Here is a 22,051-nt window from a genome sequence, read left to right on the forward strand (position 1 = left end):
ATCAAACCCCAAACCTTTTGCTGTACAGGATGGCGCTCCAACCAACTGTGCCACATGGCCAGGGCAAAAGGCAACACTTTTTGATGGAAGCCATTTTGATGAAAATTATCTTCCAAATAATTTTTGTGTATGTGGATTGCTTTTATTTTGGAAACAATTTTTATCATAAACAACAGAAAAGGGATCTTTGGAAATTACCTTTTCCAGAGTTTCTCTAGCCTTGGCATTTTTGACACTTTGGACCACATAATTCTTTGTCATGGGGAGTGGGAAAGGGTGTCCTGTACACTGTAGGATATTTGGTAGCATCCCTGGCCTTTACCCACTAGATGTACCACCTTCCCAGTTAGGAAACAAAAAAATGTCTGCAGACATTGCTCAGCAGAGAGTGAGGGTGGGGTGGGAACCGGGTGGAGGGGAGCTATGGGGGGAAAAAAGAGGAACAACTGTAATAATCTGAACAATAAAAATTTATTAAATTAAAAAAATAAAAATAAAAAATAATAAAACTATGAAAATGTATACATGAAAAAAATATATTCTAAAATTCCAAATTAACAACACGTTCAAACTTATCTGTTTACTCGGTTCCTATTATAATAAGATTTCAGGTAAGATCTTTTCTTCTATATAATCACTTACTTGGCATTTATCCCCAACTTCATACTGTAAGCCAGCAGCAATGGAATAATCACGTTTCTGTTGAGCTGTAAATAATATCAAGTTGACTTAATTATTTTCAAGTGCCACAAAACGAACTTATGAAAAATGCAGATTTTTAAACTCACCTTGTTTAGATTTGAGCCAAATTTCATATTCCACATTTCTATAAACTGCTGGATTGAGTGACTTAAGAACCTTTCTAGACAAAGAAAGGCTTTGGGAGTTCCCATTGCTTTTCAGGTGCTAAACAAACAAAGTCAGGATTAAAAAAATAAAACATTTTTGTTTAACATATATGTAAGAATAAAATCAAAAGAAAACTTCAAAAATTACTAAGTTGCTGAAAAATTTACTGGTAGATGCTGAAAAATTTACTAGAAAAATTTACTATTGAAAATATACCAGAAAAGAGAAAAAAAATTAAGACTACACTTTCATAAGCTCTTATATTAAAGAACAAGTTAAGACCTTTAGAAAAAAATACCTGATCACTTGACAGAGCTTTAAATCCATTTACATCATTAGCAGTGGTAGTTTTTCTCCTATAAAGGAAAAAACATAACCATAATTAGTACAAAATGTGTTCACATGCAATTAATTTATTCTAACTTCACATAAAAATATCAGAAGTCAGAGGTATATTCCACAAAGTCAAAGCTATATTCCAATGAGCCCTTACAAATTTTAATAAACTGTGCGAGTGGCCCTAACTAGTTTGGCTCAGTGGATAGAGCATCGGCCTGTGGACTAAAGCAGTGGTCGCCAACCTCTCGGACCTCACGGACCACCGTGAACCACTGGTTAGCAACCACTGGACTAAAGGGTCCTGGGTTCAATTCCAATCAAGGGCATGTACCTCAGTTACAGGCTTGAGCCCTGGCCCTGGAAACCAACCTATCTGTCTCTCTCACATGGATGTTTCTGTCTCTTCCCTTCTCTTCCACTTTCTCTAAAATCAATGAAAAAATATCCTTGGGTGAGGATTTAAAAATATATAAAAAATAAAGTGTGCAAGAGTGTGTGTGTGTGTGTGTGTGTGTGACATAAAATATTAAGTCAAAGACTTTTATCAGTAATTCTTACTGGCTCAATCATCAATAAAACAAACAGAAATAAACTAAAATTCAGGTAAGTAGAATAATTGGGTTTATAAAACATTCAATGTAAAAAAATTTCCTTTAAATACATAGATGATGATCCATTAAACGAAATATTCCACTACAAAAAGATGTACAATCTAGTGATAATGAATGCAAACCATATTCAGTATGCTAATGCTAGTAAGTGCTATTGGGGGTGTTAGGAAAAAATTATAGTGTTGAGCCCTAACTGGTTTGGCTCAGTGGACAGAGCATTGGCCTGCGGACAGAAAGGTCCCAGGTTCAATTCCGGTCAAGGGCATGTACCTTGGTTGTGGGCACATCCCCAGTAGGAGGTGTGCAGGAGGCAGCTGATCGATGTCTCTCTCTCATCGGATGTTTCTAACTCTCTCTCCCTCTCCCTTCCTCTCTGTAAAAAATTAATAAAATATATTTAAAAAAAATTATAGTGTTGAGCCATAGGCTTAAGTAATAAAAAGTGGGATGAGGAAAGAACTTGTTGAGAAGTCTTTTTGAATAAGTAATTAAAGGTAACAAGATAGCAAACCATATGGCTACTCAGCATTCCAGGCAGAAAAAACAGAAATCAAGTGCAAAGATCCTGGTGTGGACAAGAGGCTGGCAAGGCTGGAACAGAGTGATGGCAAGTAGAGTGGGAGATGAGGTGAGGAGCCACCTATACTCTTCTGTCCTACACTCCTTAATCAATCAATTTCTAGTCTTCAGGACAATTTCCCAAGTCTATACCCTTAAATGCAACAATCTTTAAGAGACTCCAAGTAGCTAGTGTCTCTAGATTTTAAAATAGCACCCATAATTTCCAGTACTTCAGCACTGGCCAATGTAAATGCGAAAAGAATCCAGGCACAAGAGTAAAACAACATCCCTCGTCTTTCCCCCTTGCTATCACATTATGCCTACCTATCGTGCCATGGTTATATAGCATTCTTCCCTACTTGAAGCCTTGTCTTCCCTAAGCCAAATATGACACAAGAAATCTGTAATAATGCAAAAAATTAACGAGAAAGGCTCCCATGTTCCAAGGGCCACAATAGTAAAGTATAAAAAGAAAAACAGCATTATAACGAGCACATGTTCCCTAATTAACTTTCTCCTAGGTTCAATGACATGTCTTAATCAGAGAGGTGCTAGAGAAAACCATGGAGCAAAATTTTCACCTGGGCAAAGTTAGTCCATTCTAGCATTAAACTTATAATGGCAGACCCAGATTCTAACCTAACTGATTCATTTCTTTCTTATAAACAAATGGTAGACAGTATTTCAATCAGGACCAGGAAAATTTAATTTAAGAAATGCCTGGAATTACAAATAAAGATATATTTAAGTACTATTTAATAAAGAATTAGATATCAATTTCATTTATTTCTCTAGTTTCACAGTACGTAACACCAAGTAGGATACTTTCCTAGTTAAGATACAACAGCAATAATATAGTTTAACTTCATTAGGATTGGAATATGATTAATTGCTATAAAATATCCTATATAATAAAACCCTAATATGCAAATCAACCGAACAGCGGAACGACCGGTCGCTATGATATGCACTGACCACCAGGGGGCAGATGCTCAACACAGGCGCTGCCACCTGTCAGGGCTGACAAGCGGGCTGCACCAGGCTGCCAGCCAAGGTGGGTGCCAGTGGGGAACCCCGATTGCCCCACCCGCCCGTTGCCCCACAGATCGGCCCTGATCGCCAGCCCGACCTAGAGACCCTACCCATGCACGAATTTCATGAACTGGGCCTCTAGTATTCTTAATATTATTGATAAAAACTAATATGTTGGGCACTATATCTAGGAACTAGCTTATGCACTTTATATGTTATTTCATTTAATTATTATAAACTGGAGGCCCGATGCAAAAAATCTGTGTATAGGTAGGATCCCTAGGCCTGGCCAGCGATCAGGGCCGATCTGTGGGGTGACCAGCAGGGCAACTGGGGGCCTCCGCTGGCACCTGCCTTGACTGGCCTGGGGGCAGCTCCTGCATTGAGCGTCTGCCCCCTGGTGGTCAGTGTGCATCATAGCGACTGGTCGTTCTGCCATTCAGTCGATTTGCATATTAGGCCTTTATTATATAGGAGGATTCTGCCCTTTGGGGAACTACTAATATATCTCATTTTACAGATGCAGAATTGAGGCTTCTTAAGTGAATTTAAGTAACTTGCCCCAAAAGTCTAGTAAGATGGCAGGAAGCCAGTACTGAAACAAGGTTTACAAGTCTACAGCCCACACTCTTATCCACTAGTTTACATGTCCTGTGTGGGGAAAAAAAAAATTATCATAGACTCGAAGTTAAAAGGTACTTATTCACAACCTAAACAAAGGCATTATCCAGAGCTGTTCCCACACTATACCCTAATTTGGAATTTTTTTTATCTAAAAAGAAAAAGAGGTGGCATTATTTAAGAAAGAAAATAAAACTCAAGGAAATCAAAATGGCCATTTTTTTAGCACTGAATACACAATTGACAGGTTAACCTTAAAATTTTATAATACCACAGATATAGGTAGACCAAATCTATTCCACATATACACATCCAGATTACAAAGAATTAGATGCTTTCTAACCAAAACATAAGCTTTATGAGGTAAAATTAGTGGCAGAGATAAAGAACCTTCTACTGCAGATTGCTATATTTTAAGAATACCATAATATTTCAATGTCAGATAACTCCTTGCAGAATCATTTACTGAACTGTTTCTTTGTACAGCACTATAAAGATATCTTAGAATTTAAATTCATTCTTACCTGCAACTATCATCCTCTGAATCTGATATTTCACTGTGGCTTTCACCAGCTACTTCAGCAGTGTTGAGTCCCATCAAAATTTTACTAACATCAGTTTTAAATACCTTCTCATACAGTAATTCATAAAGGAGAGCTGCAATTAACAAGAGAGATGTTATGCAACATTAACTAATTTTATGTTCTAACATAAAATTGAGTATCTATTGCCCAGGCTTCTAAAATCTTAACTAGACACCTGCAACATCTATGGTTAAATTTAATCAGAAAGTATCCTACATAGAGAACAACCAGAATTTGTGTGTAATTAGTTTAAAATCATTACATAAGATAACTGCCATTTTTTAAAATATCAACACAAAAAGGTATCACAACCCTGAAACAAGTATGATGACAATAAAAGATAAACATGCATATTGAGCAATTATTACACTCCATGTGTTAAGCCTTTACATTATCTCCATATTTAATCCCAGCACAGTGGTATAATTATTCTAATTGTACAGATGAGAAAACTGAGAATTATAGATGGCATACAACATGCCCAACCTTAAGAGACTTGGATAGAAAACATTAAGAAACAGCCAAAACTGGTTTGGCTCAGTGGATAGAGCGTCGGCCTGCGGACTCAAGGGTCCCGGGTTCGATTCCGGTCAAGGGCACGTACATTGGTTGCGGGCACATCCCCAGTGGGAGGTGTGCAGGAGGCAGCTGATTGATGTTTCTCTCTCATCGATGTTTCTAGCTCTCTATCCCTCTCCCTTCCTCTCTGTAAAATATCAATAAAATATATTTAAAAAAAAAAAAACATTAAGAAACATTAAGACTGCTTGCCCTAGCCAGTTTGGCTCAGTGGATAGAGCATTGGCCCACGGACTAAAGGATCCCTCCCAGGTTTGATTCCGGTCAAGGGCACGTATGTCCCTGGATTGCAGGCTCGATCCCTGGCCCCAGTCGGGGAGAGGGGAGCGTGCGGGAGGCAACCAATTGATGTGTCTCTCTCACATCAGATGTTTCTCTCTGTGTCTCCCCCCTTCCTTCCACTCTCTCTAAAAATCAATGGAAAAATATCCTCAGGTGAGGATTAATAAACAAAACAAAAAATTTAAAAAAGACTGCTAAGAAAACTTTTCATAAAAGAATAAAAAGGAACTGTTATAAAATGTATTCTCAGCCAAGCCAAAGTGGCTGAGGGATTAAGCATCAACCTATGAACCTATGACTGAACTACAGTTGGATTCCCAGTCAGGGCACATGCCTGGGTTACGGGCTCAATCCCCACTAGGAGGTGTGCAGGAGGTAGCCGATCAATGATTCTTTCTCATCACTGATGTTTCCATCTCTCTTTCCCTTTCTCTTACTCTCTGAAATAATTTTTTTAAAAAAAAAAATGTAATTCTCAGCAGCCAATGAAGAAGCGTATTTAGACATTTTGTTAAAAAAAAAAAAAAAAAAAAGATCCAAGATGGCGGCGTAGGTAAACACATAAACTGCTGCCTAGCACAACAATTTCAAAACTACAACTAAAAGACAAAACGTCTATCACCCAGAACCACGGGAAAGCTGGCTGAGTGGAAGTTCTACAACTAGAAGGAAAGAGCAAACAGCATTGAGAGGTGCACAAGCGCTGAAAAGCTGAGGTATGGAGGCGTGCGAATCGGGCTGGCAACGGGCGTCTGGGAGCGCTGCTTTTTTTAACCCGAAAGGAGACAAGCTCCCAATTACTCCAAACTCCAGTTTCTGGGGAGACACGGGGGACCCAAACTCCTACGGGGAGAAGCTGGACTGTCTGCCGTGGGGTCAGAAAGTGAGGGTGGCTTGCTTGCAGGGCTGCGCGCAGGAATAATTGTTTACTGCGCTGGGGCATGGGACGCGGGGACACGGTCAGAGATGCAGAGCCAGCTAACTGGCAGCCATCGCTGTTTGCCACGCCCTAGCCTAGTCACGCCCTGAGACCCCACCCCGCATAATCTACAAACCCACCCAAGCTCCAAGCAGAGGCTTTAGCATATGAATGGCCTGCCCTATCGCAGCTTAACCTAGCAAACTTGAAGCCCGGGTAAGACAGCTCCAAAACGTCCAAACCCCAAGCAAAGAGGAGAAAACTGTGGTTCTCGCTGCAGCGCCTGCTGGGTGGCCTCAGACAGTAGCTGACATGCACCCCATTGGAGATCCAGAAGCCAGTGTACCTAGTGGTCAGTGTGAGACACCAGATTTCAACTCCTCACATCCATAGGTGACACATTCAAGAGGCAGACTCAGTGAGCACCAAAGCCCCACTGAAACAAGTCCTGCATCATAAGCGTGTCTCCAGCACAGCAGTTCTTCCATTATAGACACAGCGGGTCCTCACAGCCAATTGACCTGGAGGACAATTCCTCCCAGTGTACCAACAGCAATCAAGGCTTAACTACACCAAGACTTTGCACTCAGCCCACAAAGGGGTGTATTAAGAGCGTCCACCTCAGGTGACTGGGGAGGCTGAGCTACTGGCCCCTATAGGTCACCTACCACACAAAGCCACTCCGTCAACACAGGGAAGCAACAAAATGCGGAGACAAAGAAACATGTCACAAATGAAAGAAATGGAAGAAACCAAATTACTGGACGACATAGAGTTCAGAACCACATTTATAAGGTTACTCAAGAATCTTCTAAAAACCGCTGAGGAACTTAGTGAGACCTTTAAGGATCTTAATGAGAATGCCAAAAAAAAATGGAAAAGGACCAGTCAGAAATTAAGCATACACTGTCTAAAATAAAGAATATACAGAAACTCAACTGTAGATCAACGTACCCCAAGAATCAAACCAAAGATCTGAAATATGAGGAAATAAAAAACACCCAACCAGAAAAACAAAAAGAAAAAAGAATCCAAAAATATGAAGGTAGTGTAAGGAGCCTCTGGGACAACTTTAAGCATACCAACATCCGAATTTTGGGGGTGCCAGAAGAAGAGAGAGAGCAAAATATTGAAAACCTATTGGAAGAAATAATGACAGAAAACTTTCCTTACCTGGTGAAAGAAATAGACTTACAAGTTCAGGAAGCGCACAGAACCCCATACAAGAGGAATCCAAAGAGGACCACACCAAGACACATCATAATTAAAATGCCAAGGGCAAAAGACAAAGAGAGAATCTTGAAAGCAGCAAGAGAAAAACGGTTAGTTACCTACAAGGGAGCACCCATACGATTGTCAGCTGATTTCTCAACAGAAACTATGCAGGCCAGAAGGGAGTGGCAAGAAATATTCAAAGTGATGAACAGCAAGAACCTACACCCAAGATTACTCTACCCAGCAAAGCTATCATTCAGAGTTGAAGGTCAGATAAAGAGCTTCACAGACAAGAAAAAGCTAAAGGAGTTCATCACCACCAAACCAGGATTACATGAAATGCTGAAGGGTATTCTTTAAGAAGAGGAAGAAGAAGAAAAAGGTAAAGATAGAAATTATGAACAACAAAATGACATCAAATACATACCTACCAACAAGTGAATCTAAAAATCAAGTGAATAAAAAATCTGAAGAACAGAATGGACTGGTGAATATAATAGAATCAGGGACATAGAAAGGGAGTGGACTGACAATTCTCAGGGGGAAGGGAGTGTGAGGGGTGCGGGAAGAGATTGGACAAAAATCTTACACCTATGGATGAAGACAGTGGCGGGGGGTAAGGGCATGGCGTGGGGTGGGGAATCAGGTGGAGGGGAGCTATGGGGGAAAAAAAAAGAGGAACACCTGTAATAATCTGAACAATAAAGATTTATTTTAAAAAAATAAAATTTTAAAAAAAGGCCTAGCTGGTTTGGCTTGGTGGCTAAAGCATCAGCCTGCGGACCTTAGGGTCCAGGGTTCGATTCCAGGCAAGGGCATATGCCCAGGTTGCAGGCTTGATCCCCAGTAGGGGCGTGCAGGAGGCGGCCGACCCATGATTCTTTCTCATCATTGATGTCTCTATCTCTCTCCCTCTCCCTTCCTCTCTGAATCAATAAAAGTATATTTAAAAAATTAAAATTAAAAAAAAAAAAACAGAAAACATGGAAATATATATTACCCAATATTCTCAATTGGTTTTACTACAGTGATTCTTATGAAAACAAGTACACTAAGAATTCATCAACAATGAGTTACTTAAGAGACTTCCTTCTAGCAAACCATCTTTCTTCTCCCCCTTGTATCATCCAACCCACGGGCACTGAGAAGTATAGGAAAGGAATCTCCATGAGCTATCTTTCCCAAAGCTGACATGTCCAGATTTTGACTAGCTGGGGGAAAAAGGACACAGCCCAGGACAGACAGCTAGACTTTCATACCTCAAAACAGATCAATTAATTTTAACAATTTGCATTACACATTATCTTTACTGCTCACCACTAGCTTAAGAACAGAGGAGCCCTGGCCTGAGTGCTCAGTGGTTAGAGCATCAGCCTGCAGACAGAAGGATCTCGAGTTCGATTCCTAGTCAGGGGCACGTACCTGGGTTGCAGCTTCGATACCAGGTCAGGGCTCACCAGGGAGGCAACCAATTGATGTCTTTTTTTCACATCAATGTCTCTCTCTTTCTGTCTCTTCCTCCTTCCCTTTCACTTTCTCAACCTCGTGTGAGGATTTTTTTTAAAAAAAAAAAAAAAAGAGGAAAAGCTGTTGCATGCTCAGCACTACTGCTTTGCATGAGTGATGTGCATTTAGAATAGACAAAGGAAGGAACTAATAGAGTAGTAATTCTCAATTGGGATGGAACTGTACCCTTCCGGGAAATATGTGGGCAAAATCTAGTGACATTTTTGGTTGTTACAATGGGAGAGAGATCTACACAGTAGATGCTAGGTTTACTACTAAACATCCTACAATGTACGGAACGGCCCCCACAACAAGAATTACCTGGCCCAAAATGTCAATAGTGCCAAGGTTGAGAAACCCTTCTCTAGAGCCAAATATAATCAAATGTTTGATTTGCTCAGCTATGTAAATTTTCAAGCCATATACTACCAGCTTTTAAAACACATACAAATCCTTATTATTGAACTTAATTACTGCAGGAAATAAATAACTTTGTATTTATAAGTCAAACTCTAGCTACTAGATCTTTTTTTCCTATTGAAAGTTTTTAATACAGTATTAATATTTTTGGTAACCTAAGGTTTTTAGAAATATATTTTTATACAACAAAACAGAGTATATGTGCCCTGACTTGTGTGCATTAAGACTGTATATCTTAGGAATATAATTTCCTATACAAACACAAGGGTGAAACTTACACTGACACATAGCAGAGCTCTCTTTATACTTTATGGGATAGACAATATCATAGTGATTTCCATTTGAAAAACACAGTAATACCTGAAAGGGAAAAATAAAAGACAACTTTCAGCACTTCATATTTGATATTTACATAGCAACTTATTATCTCCAATATCTCTCAATCACTAGTAAATAATTTTCAAACGGAAAGTGAGTATTTTAGAAGCAATCTAAAGCTCCAATGTAGTCAACTATGGTATATCCACATGCTGAAATGTTACACAGCTATTAAATCAGAAAGTTCTTAATGACTTGGGGAATGCTTATGGGATAAAAAATAAATGCATTGCCCTCGCTGGTTTGGCTAAGTGGATAGAGCATCAGCCTGCAGACTGAAGGGTCCCAGGTTCGATTCCAGTCAAGGGCACATGCCCGGGTTGTGGGTTCGATCCCCAGTAGGGGGAGTGCAGGAGGCAGCCAATCAATGATTCTGTCTCATCATTGATGTTTCTATATCTCTCTCCCTCTCCCTTCCTCTCTGAAATCAATAAAAAATACACATATATATTAAAAAAAAAAAAAAAGCATGATTTCAGCTAGTTAAGGAACAAGATGTAGGAGACCGTAAGAAAATATTCCAAAATTTTATTAATACTTACCTCTAAGAGGCAGAATCAAAAGTAACATTTTTCTGCTTCTTTACAGTTAAAGTACAGTTAACCCTTGAACAAAGTGGGGGTTAGAGGTGCCAACTCCTATGCATTCGAAAATCCAAATATAACTTTTGAATCCCCCAAAACTTATCTACAGTCCTCCCTAGGTATCTGCAGGGTACTGGTTCCAGGACACACAAACCCCCATACCAAAATCCACGAATAATCAAGTCCTTTATATCAAATGGTGTGGAACAATGCATACAATTGGCCTTCCCCATCTGCAGATTCCCAACCTCTAACCTCAAATCGGAAAATACTGTTTTCAATCTGCTGTTGATGGAATCCGGACAACTTGGGATACAGAAGACAGACTGTATATTCATTGAAAAAAATCCACATATAAGTGGACCCATGTAGTTCAAACTCATGTTGTTAAAAAAATCAACTGCATTTCCTAAATAGTTACTTATTCAAAGAGAAATGCACACTGATTTTACTTAGACTATGTCATATTCCAATAAGTGTACTGGAAAAGACCAGATCCAGAGACAAGCATGTTAGGAACCCCTAAGTCCTTATTAAGGTAGTATTTCACTCAATTTCCCTCCTCCTTACCACCATTAGCATAGTGACAAAGATACTTCAACTTGGCCTGGATGACTCCAAAACAACTAATTAAAACAAAGTTTCCTTATAATGAATCAGCTGGGTTTTTTTTTCCTTTCTAGACTACTTATTTTTCCAGTTGTTTCTGCTTTGAACAGATAATAACACCTTAGCCAGCAAATTACCTTTATAATGGGAAATATATCACGATTACCAAAGTATTTCTGGATGCAATGGAAGAATCTATTTTTTTTTAATATATTTTATTGATTTGTTACAGAGAGGAAGAGGGATAGAGAGTTAGAAACATCGATGGGAGAGAAACATCGATCAGCTGCCTCTTGCACACCTCCTACTCGGGATGTGCCCGCAACCAAGGTACATGCCCTTGACCGGAATCGAACCTGGGACCCTTCAGTCCGCAAGCCGACGCTCTATCCACTGAGCCAAACCGGTCAGGGCAGAACCTATTTTTACAAGTTATTTTACTATTTAATGTTTATATTGACACAAAAGAGTAATAGTCTAGTTAATCATATACACTAGTATCTCAACTTTTTTCCTCTAGTGATAGGGTTCAACATGGTGATTTGTCAGGAAAAACTAATAAAAAATAATATGGCTCAATGATGATTAACAGGAACTACACTATATCAACTCAGTATTAGCCTTCATGCACAAATATTTCCAAAAACCACCTTAAAATTATAGCTTAGGAGGTCAAGGTGGCAACTGAATAGTTCTTTCACTTAAAGCTTTTAAAAACACTGAAAAAATTCTTACCTTTTCAGGGAAATTATTTTCAGTTACTTGTGAAGGAGAAACATTCGGTTCCCGATAAATTACAAAATCTTTCCTGAAAGTAACATTTTTAGAAATTACTTCTGATGGTTTGTTTAGGCACTGAAGATATAGCAGTAAACATAAGATAGTAATGGAATACTAAGTTGTAAAATACCTATATAAAAGCATCTTTTCAAAAAAAAATAAAATTTCAAATATAGCTTGTATATGGTATGTCTTCATATATAATTCTTAAAGGAAACCTCAAAACTACAGAAGTTGTGAAGAGAAAATATACAAAGACATTTTGAAAAGAAAATATTAAGCATTCACCTGCTCCTCTACTAGGCAATAGTAGTAAAATTGGTAATTGACAGAAGTGTTTTGCCTCTGTTCTAGTGGCCCTTCAGTGCTACTGGCCTTGAGAAAGCAGGAAATCATTTCTCTGTAAGGTTGATAAATGGTAACGTTTAGAGGTCTGGAAAATTTTCTGTACTCCTTTCCAAAAATATCTTGAAAATTAAAATTTCTAAACACTGATATATCTAAATGTCAAAATCTAATTCATACAATAAAAAAAACAACTTAGAAAAGATGCTTCACAAGACATAAAATCACTATTTTCACAATTTTAGTATAATGTAATATATTAATTTTCCACTAACTTTACTTTTGTTGAATTATGTTATTAGTGTTTACCTGTACATAAGAGAAAGGGCACTTATTTCCACCTGTCCAACCCATTCCTGTATTAAAGAAAAAAAAAATGGCCCTTCAATGTCTCAGACTTTTTACAATATACCTCTAAACCAGCGATTTTCAACCAATGTGCTGCAAGAATTTTTAAAACATGCAATACCTGACTGTTTAGTCAGGGCACTGACCTCTTTTCCCTTAGACTGTCAAATTAAAAAATGACAACAATAACCGTCAGGTGTAAATGAATCAAAATTATACCTATTTTTTCTGTCAGATTAGTAAAAAATATATTTTTGTGCCGCAGATTTTGAGTAATTAGATTATGTGTCATGAGATAAAAAAGGTTGAAAATCGCTGCTCTAAACATCATCTTCATACATACCTTTATACAATATAAAGCTCAGAAAGCTTGTTATTAGTAGTATCATAAATACTATAAAAACATTTACATAAAACAGGTTATATATACTAAAAAGGAGCCCAAGTCTCTGTTGCAAAAATCCTTAGTAATGGGGTGGAATGACAGGTCCTAGTGGTGTGGTAAGACCAAGAAGTGGTATCCCTAAGTTGAGAACTTGTTGAATGCAAGGGTTCTGTCCTCTAACCTAGCACCCAGGACAGAGCTTGGCACATGTTGAAGGTACAAAGAGAGCAGTCTCCCAGCAATCCTTTTCAAATGAGGTAGAGATTCTACAATCCTAAAGGAGTCACTTTAAGTCTCTAAGGAGGAAATGGCCAGTATATATAAAAATCTTAAAATATTTCCATAAACTCTTAGACAAAGCAATTCAATTTCTATAAACCTAACCTACATAAATGTTTCCTATGTCCACAGATATAAACAAGGATGTTCACTGTAGCTATCTGTAATAGTTTTAAAAAATGTTTGTTAGAGCCCAAAATTCCACTAACAGGAAAGAAATAATTAAATAACTCAAACATTTTATCCACACTATATATGAAACACGGAATCATTCAAAAGAATGAGGTATACCCATGTGAAGGGACTTGGGGGAAAAAAATCACTGACTAGTATAAAAAGTCATAGTAAAAGAATCCTATTGTATAAAACAAAAAGTTATGTGTATAATATGTATGCATACATTCCTTGAGAGAGGACTGGAAGGATAACATCCTAAATTGACAGTGGAGACAGGGAAAATAAAGGATTTATTTTCATTCTATATTAAATTTTTACCATAAGAATGTATTCTACACTATTTGTAAAATTAGTAAAGACTTAATACCAATAGTCACTAAAAATAATGTGCTATGGTACATGAATGCTGCCAACTTTTCCTTGAAAGAAAAGAAATTTGAGGTAAAAAAAAGATTTTAGACAATGAACACAGACAATAATAATCTTTTCCCCAGAGATTTTTCATTTTAATAGTTCTTAAAAATTGGTTCTGGTTTTCAAAATGAAATGGATGCCATATATTAAAACAGGTTTCTTAAAACAGGCCTCTACCTAACAATGACTTCTCATTAACTGCTGCAAGCAACACCCCTCCGGTATAAACAAAATCTCTCAGATCACAAACACAAGCGACACCTAATGCAAAATGTGTTACATCACTTTAAAAAATGGAAAATTATTCTACTCGTCTCAACAAAATACTACCTCGCAAATAATATACTATTTTATAAGTATTTAATCTTCAGAATAAATTCTTCCGTAGTCTGGTTAAGCAGACAATGGCTATCACATTATCTTCTCTAACCAGGGTCAATTTTAAATGTCTCTCTCTTTCTCTCTCTCTAAAAATAAAATAAATCAATAAAATAAAAATATCTTAAAACCACTGCAATTGGTCTTCTTGCCTCTGATCTCATCTCCCTCGAAACTACCTTTATACAAAATTCTTTCATCCATTCATTCAGTCAACATAAACGTCAGGCACTGTTCTCTAGTTCACAGTGGTGAACAAAACACACTCACTCACTTCCTGCCCCAAAAAACTTTGAAAGGCTTCTCAATGCCAGATTCCCAGGCCCCAGGCACAGACTTTGATTCAGATTAAGAATAAAGAGCAGTGGACCTGCATCTGTACAACTACCTCAGGTGATTCTGATGCAGATGGTGTGTAACTCACACTGAGATATGCTGGTCTAAAGCATAAGCTCCAACTTGGTGAGCTTAGTTAGCACTGAAGGCTTTCCCATGTTCTGACCCACAGCTTGCCCTTTGACTTATTTCTCATTATCTCCTACTTTCAAATGCTCCATGCTCCACAAAACTGGACTGCATTCTGAATCTGCATTGCTCACAATTTTCACTACCTGAAATTGACCTTCACCCCTGGCATTTCTTATTCAGAATCTATTCAGACTTCAAATGCCAACTCCAACTCTTGCTTTGCCTCCCCAGCTGGAAACAAAACTCTGAATGCCTATAGCGTGGTTGGCAAATCGCGGCGTGCGAGCCACATGCGGCTCTTTGGCCCCTTGAGTGTGGCTCTTCCACAAAATACCACGTGTGGGCACGCATGTACAGTGCAATTGAAGGAATACCCTAATTAAGTTAATAACAATGTACCTACCTATATAGTTTAAGTTTAAAAAATTTGGCTCTCAAAAGAAATTTCAATCGTTGTACTGTTGATATGTGGCTCTGATGACTAATGAGTTTGCCGACCACTGGCCTATAGCATCATACCTGTTCTTCTTATGGCATATGTACTTTCTCACTTCTGCATCCCCAGGGTGACTGGCAATTCTTGGACCACAGCAAGCACTCAAACTAATGTTAGGGAATCAAACTGAGATACCAGTTGCTGACCAAACACCCTGATCTCATGTTATTATTCCCTTCCCTCCCTCCCTGACTCCTCTCCTTAGCTTCATCCTTTGCTAATGTCATTTTAAAATTGACAGTAATTACCTCTGGAGATAACGGAACATTCTACATGACATTCCATGATATTTGGATTTTTTACAGGAGTTTTGTAAGCAGAAAAAAATTTATTTTAACATCAACATAATTGAGGAAGTGTGGCAGTGAGACCTGGTGGGGAAGTGCTGACCTTTTACTCTCAACAGACTCTTCCTTCTTCTCAAGCTAATCATGGGAAATAAAACCTCCATAAGAGAACCTATCTTCTCAGTTACCTGAAGAAGTAATCAAATCTTGCCCTTCTACCAACCCCCATACACCTACCAACACAGCATTATGAAATTCATCACCAGTTTTATTTTAGCTCTTTTACACTACATTCACATGCCATTATAACAAAGATAAAGATACCACAACCCTGTCCTTAGGCAATATCTAGTGCACAGTACAGTACAAAGCTACAACTGTCTTCCAATTAAATGCTATATAAAATGTGCACCTAAAAAATGTTTACAAGGAAACAGGGTAAATGACTGTAACCCTTCCATACACTATAATATTAATCTTATCTAAAAAAATAGATAAAAGATTACTGCATACCTGTGGGTTTTCCAAACGTTTTAAATACTCTTCAAATGATCCTTCTATAAACTGGAAAAGGAAAAAGAAATCTATTAGGAATACATCAAAACAACAGTTAACCTCTTCATTGTGAATTACTGAGTTCTTACATAAACCTCAGTAACAGTAAAATATATATACACATATATAATCTAATTATGAAAATACATACAAATCATTAAGTGAGGATCATAAACACACAAAAATAATTTAAAGAAGGAAACACTGTCAGAAAGGTTTCCTGGACACGATGTGGACAGACACAGGGACAATATGGCATGTGGAAACAGTGAGGACACTGTGTTGGGCATCAGGAGTGACCTGGTCAGCAAGAACAGGGCACTTTCATGGGGAGAGCAGAGTGAGAGAGAACTCAGACTGGACATCTGTTTATAGATAGTTTGAGCCCAGGCAGGACTTTCAGAAGAGGGAGAGAAGGCAATACAAGGTCACTGCACGTGATATTATGAACAGAGAAATGATATGATAAAAGCAGCATTTTAAGATTAATTTGAAAATGGCCAATGTGTAGAGGAGAATAAACAAAGACAGATACATTAGCTAAGACATATTAGTTTACTAATACAAATATGAATATTCACTGTTCCTTAGGTCAGTTATACTAAAAGCAGAGATGAGAATAATGCTACAGATATTTTGAAAAATCAGTAAGATATTTTCTAATACACTTCGCTTCATTGTCACCTTAACATAAAAATAAAAGTTTATTCAAGCTATGTGAGCCCTGGTTGGTTTGGCTCCATCGGCCTGTGGACTGAAGGGTCCCGGGTTCGATTTCAGTCAAGGGTACATGCCCAGGTTGTGGGCTCGATCCCCAGTTGGGGGTGTGCAGGAGGCAGCCGATCCATGATTCTCTCTCATCAATTGATGTTTCTATCTCTCTCTCCTTCTCCCTTCCTCTCTGAAATCAGTAAAAATATATTTTAAAAAAAAAGCTCTGTGAGCCCTGGCTGGTGAGGCTCAGTTGGTTGGGCATCATCCCATGCACCAAAAGATTGCAGGTTTAATTCCTTGTCAGGGCACATGTTTCTCTCTCTCTTCCTCTCCCTTCCTCTCTAAAAATCAATAACAAATCTTAAAAAAAAAAAAAAAAAAAGTTGTGATAACATTTTTTTGTTTTTCTAATAGTCATTATACTAATTTAATCGAGAAAACCCTAAAACATCATCTGAAACATCAAATTCAATTTTATTTAAATTACAGGCTCAGTCAATTTTGCAAAGCAATACACTTAAAAACATTAAAGTACACTACCTAGTCTATAAAAATCTTTTAAATGCCCATGGATTTTTTTTTTAAGATTGAGATTATTTTATAGACAATCTACTGTCAAATTTCCAAAAAGTATCTTAAGATTTCAACATATATTATAATAAAATAGCTATCGCCCTAACCAGTTTGGCTCAGTGGATAGAGCGTCAGCCTGCGGACTCAAGGGTCCCAGGTTCGATTCCAGTCAAGGGCATGTACCTTGGTTGTGGGCACATCCCCAGTAGGGAGTGTGCAGGAGGCAGCTGACTGATGTTTCTCTCTCATCGATGTTTCTAAGTCTCTCTCCCTCTCCCTTCCTCTCTGTAAAAAAATCAATAAAATATTTAAAAAGTAAATAAATAAAAAGAATAAAATAGCTATCTATTTTAAATATCCCACCAATCAGAGGCTATTGTTCTATATTAGGTGATTATTATTTATAGATTTAAAACCCCCACAGAACCATTTAAAGTTGGTAGAGATCCAACCAGTGTTCTGCAAGCCTATCTACACTAATAAAAGAGAAACATGCAAATTAACGATCACTCTGCTACACCCACAAGCCACGCCGCCCACAAGCCAATCAGGAGCGAGTATGCAAATTACCCCAACCAAGATGGCAGCCGGCCAGAGCTGGAGCAAGCAGGAGGCTAGGGTTGCCCCGGCAATGGAGCTTCCCACCCTGGCCTACGCTCAAGGCTACAACGTTTCAATTATAGAAGATAAATAAATCCCAACAAAAATGGCTGCGGCCACAGAGCTGGAGATGAGCAGGCTTGGGTTGCCCCTGGCGATGGAGGAAGCCAAGCTTCCCGCCCTGTCCCGCCCTGGCCTACGCTCAAGGCTACAAAGTTTCAATTATAGAAGATAAATAAATCCTAGATACTTGCTTCCAGCCAGCCCTGGCCTCCACTCAAGGAGGCGCCGAAAAAAAAAAAAAAAAAAAAAAGTAAAAAAGGAGGGGCTGGGACCTTGGGTCGCCGGCGGGTGATCAGGCCGGGATGGGATGTCAGGGGCTGTTGGGGGTGAGCAGGCTGTCAGTGGGGGTCAGTTGGAGGTGATCAAGACAGTGGGGGGGGGGGCAGTCTAGAGTGAGCAGGCCAACAGGGGGGCAGTTGGGGGTGAGCAGGCCAGTGGGGAGGGGAGGTGGGGGCGAACAGGCTGGAAGGCAGAGTGGTTAGGCGCAATCAGGCAGGCAGGCAAGCAGTTAGGAGCCAGCAGTCCCGGATTGTGAGAGGGATGTCCGACTGCCGGTTTAGGCCCAATCCCTGTAAACCGGCAGTAGGACATCCTTTGAGGGGTCCCAAATTGGAGAGGGTGCAGGCCGCGCTGAGGAATAACACCTCCCCCATGCACGAATTTCGTGCAATGGGCCTCTAGTCCTATATAATAATGAGGTAATATGCAAATTGACCATCACACCCAGTCACAAGATGGCTGGCAGGGGAGGGCAGTTGTGGGCAATCAGACCTGCAGGGGAGGGCAGTTATGGAGGACCAGGCTGGCAGGGGAGGGCAGTTGGGGAGGACCAGGCCTGCAGGGGAGGGTAGTTGAGGGGGACCAGGCCGGCAGGGAAATGGTTAGGGGGTGATCAAGCTGGTAGGGGAGTGGTTAGGGGGTGATCAGGCTGGCAGGCAGTAGTTAGGGGCAATCAGGCAGGCAGGCAGGCAGGCGAGCAGTTGGGAGCCTGCAGTCCCGGATTGTGAGAGGGATGTCCGACTGCCAGGATCAGGCCTAAACAGGCAGTCGGACATCCCTTGAGGGGTCCCAGATTGGAGAGGGTGCAGGCTGCGCTGAGGGACACCCCCCCCCCCCAGTGCACGAATTTTTGCAATGGGCCTCTAGTATCCAATATAAGACTCTCCCTTCTAATCAGAAAAGCATCCATCTAGGCTCTGACTGAACATCCTCAGTCACAAGGAACACCCCGCCCCCTTCCCATGACAGCCTTTTCCCATTCTGGCCAACAGAAATGGTAAAGTAAAACTTACCCCTTTGGAACTTTCAACTTCTGGTAATACCTTGTAAGATTGCAAGGGTTAAATAAATATATGCAAAGCATTAAAAATAATGCCTGGCACATATTAAGTGCTAAACCAGTGTTAGTAATTTCCATTATTGTCAAGAGAGTTTTACCCTCTGGGGTCAATAATAATGATTAACTCATTTGTAATTTCTTCAAATACTTAAAGACCACTCCATTTACCTTTCTCTTCTCCACCACACCCTAGTATTCTATATAGCCTCATTACCAGTTTTCTTTTTGTAAGACAAGTTTTCATATCTCCTGATCAAGTAGGTAATTCTCCTTCCTGAAATGTATTATTGTCCATCTTATAAAATGGCACTCAGGAAAATGTTACCAATAATAATATTTTGCTTGAATATAGGAAAACCAACCCAAGATCATACCAAAACTAAGAACCATTTATCTATTAACTCTCAGAATTGAGTTATTTGCAAAACACCAACGTTCTTTTAGCAGTCCACAGGGGAGAATACCATTGAAAGTTGTCATATGACTTAATTCTAAGCAAATCTTATAAGGCTTTCAATGTAAAATGAAAATAGGTCACTGTCATATTTCACAGCCTACTACATACTACTTAGAAAATTCCAGTAAAGTGTTCTACAACATTCTATTAACTATTAATCATATTTACGTAATCACAGTATTCTGATATGATTCACAATGAAGCCTGAAAATTAAAAATATAAAAATGCCTTCTGATAAAATAAAAGACTTAGTATGAATTCATAGGGGGTTACAAATCAGGGAAAACTCTATTAACCACAACACTCCATTTACCCTGACTATGTCAGACAAAACTCACTCTTAATATGCAAGGATCCTGCCCAAGTCACCCTCTATCCTCCGTAGCTATGTCTTATCGGTCACAGAAGCTTTCTAAAAGCCTGAATAATAAATGAATACCACTAAATGGCATAAAAACTATCACAAAAGAATATAATTGGATTTAAACTCAACAAAAATTCTTTTTTATAAGGGGGATTTTCATAACCCCCATTAAGATCCATCCTGTGAAATTCCCTCTAGACCACGTCTAAAGGGTGAACTGTAAACGCAAGTAGAGATACCATTTCGTTTAAAATTACAAATTACCGCTTCAAATTTCTCTCTGTTCTCTCGAAGATAGTGAATACAGGCCATTCTGACTTCAACATGGCGAGACTGAGAATGCAATACCTAAAAAGAAAAAGCAACACACTATTAAGTATTTTGTTAAAATAAGATGCAACTTAGACACACCCCAAAAAATCTCACAACCAATAGACACAGCATTTGTCTTTCTATAATTTCTAGATCTTTATTCATTCCCATTTCTTTCTCTAATCATAAGGATGGCATGACACATACAAACAGTAGTATTTCTTAAACCAGATGCCATTCTACAAAGAGCTTACTATCATTTCTCCTTTAGGTCACTGAAATACTGAAATCATTCCTTTAAGAAAACCTTTGTAAACTTAAGACACTTTCCTCTCTTGGTCAGCCCTCTACTGTAAATTGGCTCTTCACAAAGCAGAACTAACAGAATCTCTGCTGTGCACTGCTTAGATTGACCCCAGGCATTTTAAATTACTTGCCTTATGTAGAAACTTAAGTCCACTGTGGTTTCAGAAAAATTAAGGTACTCATTCTTAAATCCTTACAGGACTCTTGAAAAAACATCCAAGTGAGCAGCATACAGGATGCAAACATGCTGCTGTGCTGTCATCCCAATAGCCTTGAAACTTGCTCTTATGCCCAAAATATTTTTTAAAATATATTTGTATTAATTTCAGAGAGGAAGGAAGAGAGAAATAGAAACATCAATGATGAGTAAGAATCGTTGATTGGCTGCCTCCTGCATGCCCCCTGCTGGGGATCAAGCCACAACCTGGGCATGTGCCCTAAAGGGGAATCAAACCCTGACTTCCTAGTTCATGAGTCAATGCTAACCCCTGAACCACACAGGACAGGCTGCCCAAAATCTTAAAGTACCACCTGAAATAAGCCACACTACAAAGATGAACCAAATCCTCTCATTCTGTAGCCTGTATTCTTCAGTTAAGCTACTAATTCAACAAAAGGGTAATTTATTGGCCTTTTGTCTCTTACTAAAATTCCAAAGCTTTGGTTTCAAACAAACTATTATCAAATAAATGCTTAGGAACCCTTTGGCTAGCCTCCAATACTTTAACTTCCACACTTAAGAGAAGATCAAAATTATTTTCTATTACTAGGTGTCTCAAAAGAAGATGTTCCTGGTAACCTATAGGACCAAGGTGGAGGGAAAAAAACCCAAAAACTGACATTTAAAATAACCACATCTCAACTACTATGAAGGCCACTTGAAAATTTATATTATAAAGTAACTTTAGGAGTTACAGCTCCAATATATCTGATAAGGGATTGATATCCAAAATACATAAGAAACTCATAAAACTAAATAACAAAAAAAAAAATAAACAATCCAATCAAAAATATGAGCAGAGGACATGAAAAAAGATTTTTCCAAAGAAGACATACAAATGGCCAACAGACATCAAAAGATGCTCAACATCACTAATCATCAGGGAAATGTAAATCAAAACCACAATGACATACCACTTTACAACAGTCAGAATGGCTATTATCAAAAAGTCAACAAATAACATGTGTTGGTGAGGATGTGGAAAAAAAGAGAACTCTGGTGCACTGTTAGTAAGACTGCAAATTGGTGCAGTCACTATGGAAAACAATAAGGAGACTCCTCAAAAAATAAAACCAGAAGTACCATATAACCCAGAAATTA

At 38.8% G+C, this 22,051-nt stretch overlaps 1 protein-coding gene across 3 annotated transcripts in view; it reads right to left on the reverse strand.

Moving 5' to 3' along the window:
* OTUD4 (OTU deubiquitinase 4) overlaps window positions 1-22,051 on the reverse strand; it is a 50,810-nt gene that overhangs the window by 23,320 nt on the left and 5,439 nt on the right. For all 3 annotated transcript variants that reach the window (XM_080672712.1, XM_080672711.1, XM_080672710.1), the window contains exons 2-10: window positions 20,377-20,460; window positions 15,960-16,010; window positions 12,524-12,570; window positions 11,825-11,897; window positions 9,797-9,878; window positions 4,538-4,670; window positions 1,148-1,205; window positions 789-906; window positions 643-707 (exon numbers count right to left, since the gene is read on the reverse strand). In XM_080672712.1, the coding sequence (XP_080528838.1) occupies window positions 643-707; window positions 789-906; window positions 1,148-1,205; window positions 4,538-4,670; window positions 9,797-9,878; window positions 11,825-11,897; window positions 12,524-12,570; window positions 15,960-16,010; window positions 20,377-20,460 (711 nt within the window). The remainder of the gene's footprint in view (window positions 1-642; window positions 708-788; window positions 907-1,147; window positions 1,206-4,537; window positions 4,671-9,796; window positions 9,879-11,824; window positions 11,898-12,523; window positions 12,571-15,959; window positions 16,011-20,376; window positions 20,461-22,051) is intronic.

The sequence above is a fragment of the Plecotus auritus genome (assembly GCF_963455305.1).
Source record: "Plecotus auritus genome assembly, chromosome: 6".
Classification (NCBI taxonomy): Eukaryota; Metazoa; Chordata; class Mammalia; order Chiroptera; family Vespertilionidae; genus Plecotus; species Plecotus auritus.